We start from the raw sequence: 6,000 nt of genomic DNA, 5'->3' as shown, positions 1-6,000 counted from the left end.
TGTCTCCTGTCACAAAGTGTGTGTCAATCTGCTGTCACACTATGTCAAGCTGTCTGTTGTCACAAACAATATGTCCTGCTGTCTCTAGTCATAAACAATATTTCAGGGTGTCTGTTGTATAAACAATGTGACAATCTGTCTACCGTCACAATGTTTCAAGCTGTCTACTGTTACAAACAACGTTTTAAGCTGTCTCCCTTCATAAACATGTCAAGCTGTCTCCTTTCACATTGTGTCAACCCATTTGCCTGTCATTCCCCAAGCGCTGTGTGTTTCATACGAATTTAGCGCTTCCCCCTAAATTCAAGAACAATAACAACAAAAAATAAAATAATAATAATAATAATAATAATAATAATAATAATAATCCAATCATTTCATATGTTAACACACTGTCTCGTAGTATTTGTACTCTGTAATTCTGCAAGTTTCGTCATTTCAATCAAATTTTTGTTCAAACTTCACTTTTTGTCAGCACGTCGACGTTGCAGCATGTGACAGCTCTGCCGTAACTTAACACATTATCGGCATTACGTCTGTTATCACTGCTTGCCGGAGTCTGGCACGCTATTGGCCGGGTGAAGGAGAATGAAACAAGAACTCTGTCAATCACGTGACGTCAGCCAGAAAGTTACCCTTTTGAGAAGGTTAGTTTGACGTAAAGTTTTTGACCTAATACTTAGTTTTCTGGCGGTAGTCACCCCGTGCCTGTCCTTTAGGCGGTAGTAAGTAGATTACAAGGATACATGATGCGTCCTGGAAATGGGGGTTCTGGAAAAGGGAAATCGTACCTTGCAGCAGCACCCCTTTACTCAGGAAAAGGAGAAAGTTCCCCTTATCCCCTATCTCTAGCCAGGACGTGACGTCTCCCCTTTCAAGGAGAGGGAGTGATATCCCATCCACCACGGTGAGGGAGTGACTCCCATCCTCCTGGGTCTGGAACACCCCTCCCACAGGGCCAGGGAGTGAACCCCGTCCCCCAGAGCCATGAGGTGGCTCCCCAGGGTCTGGGAGTGCCACTCTCGCCCCTGGCTTAGACACAGAGCTAGGCTGTCAGTCACGTGATCTCATGTGTTCCATTCACAGATGTAGATTTTATTGTTTTAATGAAGGAAAACAAGACTATACATAATTATACATGAACGGCGGTACAACACGCGTGTCCTTCACAGAGTGAACATAATAAATAAAATGTGTTAAGCACCTTAGTGGTTGTATAAAAACATTTGTGTCAGGTCTCAGTTGCAGGGACCAGCCCAGGCAGGTGGGTCGGACGCCCGCACGTCGCGCGGTACAAACTTACCAATATAAACTGTCTGTACATTATGTACACTATATACTTTGTACATGCTATGTACATCGCTGAGGACGGGGGAGAAACGGGGCCCCCACGGTGGGGTCTCCTGCTGGTACCTCCCCGTAAAAGGAGGCTTACCAGAGGAGGGGTGAGAGGTGGGGGGAAGTGTGAGTGTGGGGGCACCGCAGATATAAACACTGCTAGTACGCCGTCGAAGTGGGCGGTAAGACGTGAGTCAACCCCCCAACAGGACTGTGTTCGTTGCTGGGCGGCGTGGGCATACCAGCGGCACTCTGACACACATACCACTCACTCAGATTAGTGGAGTGCCCGCCCCCACCACCCGTGCCGCCCCCAACGCCGCCCGTGCCGCCCCCTGCGCCGCTCCCACCCGTACCTCCGAGACCTGAGCTAGGCACAAGCGCCGTCTGGCCCGTGTTGGACGAGGACACGAGGGAGGAGGAGGTGGAGGTACCATTGGTCGTAGTGGAGTCATCGCTCTCGTAGCCGGAGCCCGAAGGCGGGGGCGACTTGCCATGAACCTTCATGTGTTTCCTGAGAGAGGACGGGTGCGTGTAGGACTTGTCGCAGCCCCGAACCTTGCAGTTGTAGGGCTTGTCGGAGGTGTGAACGTGTGAGTGTTTCTTCCTGTCGGAGGAGTTGGCAAACCGTCGATCACAGCCTTCGTACTCACAGCGGAACGGCTTCTCACCTGTAAAAAAACAAATGAAATTAGTGATTCTGAAGACATACATTATCATTAGTAACAATAATAGCAATAATACTATATATATTATATATTTATAATAATATATTTATTATATATTTATATTAATATAATTAATAATAATATTATTATTATTAATTATTATTTTTATTATATTCAAGGGCAAATCCTAAACCTAGAATACATACAGAATTCTGACAAACCGAAAAATTTATGAATACAATAATAGACAGTGAAAAGTATGGTATAGCATGAACATAAATTCAAAGACCCAGTTCCAATATTCTCCTGGAATCAAAATTAATTATATGAATAAATAATGAAGCCGTAGAAGTCGTTTTAGGAGTAAAGATTAATATAAAAATGCGGCTAGGTTAGTGTGCAGCTCAACTCCATCCTGAAGACTGTAGGTGACAGCATATGCTTTCCAAAAAAAAAAAAAAAAATCTAGAAAATAGGCCCTAAAAGTATTTACAGGCGTACATTTGAGTACATGTTATTTAGAAATTCATCAGTCTTTCGTCTGTTACAGCGAAATTTAGACCTCATGAACTCGTAGTAACTCGACTGCATGTAAATCACCGTACGGGTGAGACTAGAACACACGGCGTGAGTCCCGTTCTGTGAGTGAAAATTTAGGATATTTGCTCAGAATAATGGTATTGTATTTTGTCAGTGAGATGCATTTACTAATATGTAAATTATTGTGTTGCCTATCTCTAGCAAGCAAAATGTGTTCAAGAAAGCGATGATAAATGTTGTTTGATCAGTGGCTGTGTACATTCAAACTGTGGGAAGTACGTTTTACCAAGCCTGAGCCTAGCCATAACAACTCTGTCGTTTTACCAAGCCTGAGCCTAGCCATAACAACTCTGTCGTTTTACCAAGCCTGAGCCTAGCCATAACAATTCTGTCGTTTTACCAAGCCTGATCCTAGCCATAACAACTCTGTCGTTTTACCAAGCCTGATCCTAGCCATAACAACTCTCGTTTTACCAAGCCTGAGCCTAGCCATAACAATTCTGTCGTTTTACCAAGCCTGATCCTAGCCATAACAACTCTGTCGTTTTACCAAGCCTGAGCCTAGCCATAACAATTCTATCATAGTTTACATTTCATGTTGCTCCATAAATATGCGAGTCTTCATTCACATCAGACTTCTTCTGTTTTCATTCCTATGATGTTTATTATAATTTAGAAGGAATTTCGAGAGTTTCACATCTCTCGGAGCCCGGCCGTGGGCCAGACTCGTCTGGTGCTTGCCTGGTCAACCAGGCTACTGCTGCTGGAGGCCTGCTGCCCCAAACTATAATTATAATTTTTAATTTCTGGTAAAAGTTATAACAAAGACTGTAGGCAACATATTCTCTCAAACAATACTCAGGAATAAGATCATGCAAAACGATATACACAAACAAATAAGCATATATTTATTGCTCTTTCAATTTTTACATCATGAATACTTGGTATCTCCAATTAGCACTTCATTAACCACTGCATTCAGTGATGAGAGAATAAGAAACAAGGAGTCAAACTCATTGTCATAAGTTAACTTTAGTGCCATTAGAGATACAAACACTTCATTAGGGATGCAAACAGTTCAGTTTGTAGTGCAGAAGTCCATTAAGAAATGCTTATTCCTAAACCAGCATGGGTCCCATAATTCTTTCGAGAGGCACTGACAAAAACATTAGGTGCAGCCATGCCAGTGGAATCTTGTACTGATGCATCAGGTAATATGATAGTAATAATACCGAGGGATTTCTAGTGATGTGCTTTTTGGAGGTGTAGGTTAAGGCACTTAATATTAAAGGAATTCATCGCCCATGGAATGGTTGGTTAAGTGTTCTTGTTATCTAAAATTATATATGTAAATATGTAAAACTGGTCAATTAGCAAGAACTCATTTAAAATTAAGTCCTTTCTAAAATTTTCTCTTATACGTTTAAAGATATATTTTTTTCATTAAAGTTAATGTAAAAAATTTAATTTTGCTCCAAAAGAATCTTAGAAAACTTACCTAACCTTATAATAACAAGAACAATTTATTTTAGCCTAACCCAACTAAATATATTTTAGATTCGTTTACAATAATTTAATACTAAACAAACACAGTGAAATACATTTTTTTTGTTAGGTTCAGAATGATTTTGGCGAAATTATTGCATACACAAATTTTCACTTGTCCTATATGGCAAGATGAGCGTTGCTATTTAAGCCAAGATCGCAAGTTCTGCCTATTCGGCATGACATATATATATATATATATATATATATATATATATATATATATATATATATATATATATATATGTGTGTGTGTGTGTGTGTGTGTTTGTGTACTCACCTAGTTGTGGTTGCAGGGGTCGAGCCATAGCTCTTGGCCCCGCTTCTTCACTGGCCGCTACTGGGTCACTCTCCCTGCGCCATGAGCTTGATCATATCTCTCCTTAAAGCTATGAATGGATCCTGCCTCCACTACATCGCTTCCCAAACTATTCCAATTCCTGACTACTCTGTGACTGAAGAAATACTTCCTAACATCCCTGTGATTCATCTGTGTCTTCAATTTCCAACTGTGTCCCCTTGAAGCTGTGTCCCATCTCTGGAACATTCTGTCTCTGTCCACCTTGTCAATTCCTCTCAGTATTTTATATGTCGATATCATGTCCCCCTATCTCTCCTGTCCTCCAGCGTCGTCAGGTCGATTTCACTTAACCTTTCTTCATAGGACATACCCCTTAGCTCTGGGACTAGTCTTGTTGCAAACCTTTGCACTTTCTCTAGTTTACGTGCTTGGCTAGATGTGGGTTCCAAACTGGTGCCGCATACTCCAATATGAGCCTAACATACACAGTGTACAGGGTCCTGAACGATTCCTTATTAAGATGTCGGAATGCTGTTCTTAGGTTTGCTAGGCATCCATATGCTGCAGCAGTTATTTGGTTGATGTGCGCCTCAGGAAATGTGCCCGGTGTTATACTTACCCAAGATCTTTTTCCTTGAGTGAGGTTTACAGTCTCTGGTCCCCTAGACTGTACTCCGTCTGTGATCTTTGCCCTTCCCCAATCTTCATGACTTTGCACTTGATGGGGATGAACTCCAGGAGCCAATTGCTGGACCAGGCCTGTAGCCTGTCCAGATCCCTTTGTAGTTCTTCCTGGTCCTCGTCCGACTGACTTCTCATCAACTTCACATCACTTTGGAGTCTTTTCCTTCCGTCATGTCGTTCATAAATACAAAAAACAGCACCGGTCCTGGGACTGACCCGTGTTTAACCCCACTCGTCACAGGTGCCCACTCTGACACCTCGCCGCGTACCATGCTGTCTTCCTGACAGGTATTTCCTAATCCACTGTAGTGCCTTCCCTGCTATCCCTACCTGGTCCTCCATTTTTTGCACTAATCTCTTGTGTGGAACTGTGTCAAACGCCTTCTTACAGTACAAGAAAATGCAGTCTACCCACCGCTCTCTCTCTCTTGTCTTACTGCTGTCACCCTGTCATAGAACTCCAGCAGGTTTGTGACACAGGATATATATATATATATATATATATATATATATATATATATATATATATATATATATATATATATATATATATATATATATATGTCGTGCCGAATATGTAAAACTGGTCAATTAGCAAGAACTCGTTTAAAATTAAGTCCTTTCTAAAATTTTCTCTTATACTTTTAAAGATATATTTTTTCATTAATGTTAATGAAAAAAAATTTCATTTTGCACCAAAAGAATCTTAGAAAACTTACCTAACCTTATTATAACAAGAACGATTTATTTTAGCCTAACCCAACTAAATATATTTTAAATACGTTTACAATAATTTAGTACTAAAAAACACAATCAAATATATTTTTTTCGTTAGGTTCAGAATGATTTTGGCAAAATTATTGCATACACAAATTTTCACTTGTCCTATATGGCAAGATGAGCGTTGCTATGTAAGCCAAGATC

General features: G+C 40.9%; 1 protein-coding gene across 1 annotated transcript in view; it reads right to left on the bottom strand.

Moving 5' to 3' along the window:
* Positions 1-1,090: 1,090 nt before the first annotated feature.
* The window catches only part of LOC128686423 (zinc finger protein ZIC 4-like), a 125,383-nt gene continuing 120,473 nt past the window's right edge, over positions 1,091-6,000 (bottom strand). The window contains exon 2 of the mRNA XM_053773338.2: positions 1,091-2,009. Coding sequence (XP_053629313.1) covers positions 1,498-2,009 — 512 coding nt within the window. The 3' untranslated portion in view covers positions 1,091-1,497. The remainder of the gene's footprint in view (positions 2,010-6,000) is intronic.

Source organism: Cherax quadricarinatus, chromosome 17, assembly GCF_038502225.1.
Source record: "Cherax quadricarinatus isolate ZL_2023a chromosome 17, ASM3850222v1, whole genome shotgun sequence".
In the NCBI taxonomy this organism is placed as follows: Eukaryota; Metazoa; Arthropoda; class Malacostraca; order Decapoda; family Parastacidae; genus Cherax; species Cherax quadricarinatus.
The sequence above is the reverse complement of the archived record's forward strand: the minus strand, read 5'-3'. Positions and strand labels throughout refer to the sequence as shown.